This window comes from Haplochromis burtoni, unplaced genomic scaffold (assembly GCF_018398535.1).
Source record: "Haplochromis burtoni strain Fernald_Lab_line unplaced genomic scaffold, NCSU_Asbu1 Contig_205, whole genome shotgun sequence".
Taxonomy (NCBI): Eukaryota; Metazoa; Chordata; class Actinopteri; order Cichliformes; family Cichlidae; genus Haplochromis; species Haplochromis burtoni.
The window spans coordinates 428,385-430,197 of record NW_024582566.1 but is presented as its reverse complement, the minus strand read 5'-3'; the positions used below and the strand labels follow the sequence as shown (position 1 = coordinate 430,197).

Below are 1,813 nucleotides of genomic sequence, written 5' to 3'. Positions count from 1 at the left end.
AAATGTGTGTTTGATTTAATAAATGTTGAAACTAAGAATTTATTTTCTTCTTTAGGCTTTTATCTTTGACTTAAGTCAAAGATACTTTTAAAAGTTCGTTCACTGTTATGCACCATAGTGGATGGAAGTCACTAAATCTTCCCAGCTTTGTTGATGTGCTAGTTGGATTCCAAACAGATACCTTTGATTTGGAAGAGTTTCTCACTCAGTGCCCTCCAAACATACAGAGCGACCTGCTGTGGCAGGCAGCAGCCTGCAGGAGCTGCTTGGCAACGTGATTCTGCAAAACTTTGTCAAATGTCAGTCATTCTGCTTGATTAAGTACAAATTTGTTCTTTCTTTCTTTTATTTTTAAATGAAGGAATGATTGCAGCTGACGAGGAAAGAGTCTTCTACTTTCATCTACAGCGTATGGCATATTTGAAAAATGGAAAATGAGATAAGGGAGCAGTTTTCTTAAATCTTAGCTTTTCTTTTTTTAGGCTTTGCAGCAGATTAAACCATAAGAAATGTTGTGGCTCTAAAGCAAAGGCTGGCTTCAGAAGCCAAGTTTAAGACAAATAAACACTTACTACATTATAGCAGCTGCTATAATGTAGTAAGTGTGTATTTAACTGCTATCATGCTAAATGATTAAATGACTTGCAAATTGATTTTTCCTTTTAGTGACCTCTTCCATTGCTTCTCAACCTTTTGGAAAAAGGATTGCAATATGAAATTTAGGCACCACCACATACACGACCAAACACGCGTCCATACAGTCTTGCAGACGCTCTACTTTAAAGATCCAATAGGTCTGCATTACTTTGACAGTGTATGTTTTACAAAGACATGTTTTCTCTTACAAAGCACCCTTATTATTTCAGTCATTCATTTTGATACAAATATGTAGTTCCCCAGTTACAAAGAGATGGCAAATCTATGACCATGCTTCTTGGTATCTCGACCCCAGCCCAGAGCCCCATTGTTGTTTTGTACAATTGCATAGAAGTTAAAAAACAAAAACAAAACCCCAAACAGCCTCTCTTCATATTAAAACAACTTTAGGACATTTTAAGAAACTACTGAAATCTACATGTACTTTTTTGATGAGACCTTGCTGGAACTTTAATCTTTCACAAAAATAAATGTTATATATATATTCTCTTTGTAAACTGTTTCCAATCCAGTTGTTTTGACTAGAAAAGCATGCGATAGGTAGGAAAGTAGGGAGGGATGGAGGAGAGGGGGGGAGTTGGGGCTGAAGATTAAAGGCAGGATCAGAAGTGCAGGGCCTCGTGCTGTTTGGTGCTCCGTTCGTCCGTCATCACACTGACCAGTGACTCCATGGCACGGCCCAGATCGTCAGCCATGTGAAACAAACTGCCAATGCTGGGACCTGAGGGGAGGAAGAACACACTTATGGAAGATTTCACCTAAACCTCGCTTGCACAAGAATTTTAGCATATCTGCACGACATGAAAAACGTTTTCTTTGTGCTATGATTTTCATTTTTTGTGCACTTTTCACATATTTATGAAATAATGAGGGCTCAAAATGTTGAAAACATTTAAAGCTCTGTTAAGACCTGCAGCATATCAAAGTTACAGCCAATATCACAATGTAAACACTAAACTCTGTATAATTCAGCAAAGAAGGGACAGAAGCAGAGTCGTGTGACTAAACGGGAGCCGGCAGAAATACGTTTCTGCGTCGTTTCCTGGCATGACCGTGTTCAAGCAATTTTTCACCTCAAAATTCTGCACACAAATATCATAATATAATATAATATAATATAATATAATATAATATAATATAATATAATATAATATAA

At 37.1% G+C, this 1,813-nt stretch overlaps 1 protein-coding gene across 1 annotated transcript in view; it reads right to left on the bottom strand.

Annotated features, from left to right (window-relative positions):
• dmd (dystrophin) overlaps positions 1-1,813 on the bottom strand; it is a gene marked incomplete at its 3' end in the record, with an annotated part of 309,815 nt that continues 308,002 nt past the window's right edge. Inside the window, 1 exon segment of the mRNA XM_042226291.1 lies at positions 1-1,378. Within this exon segment, the coding sequence (XP_042082225.1) occupies positions 1,260-1,378 (119 nt within the window).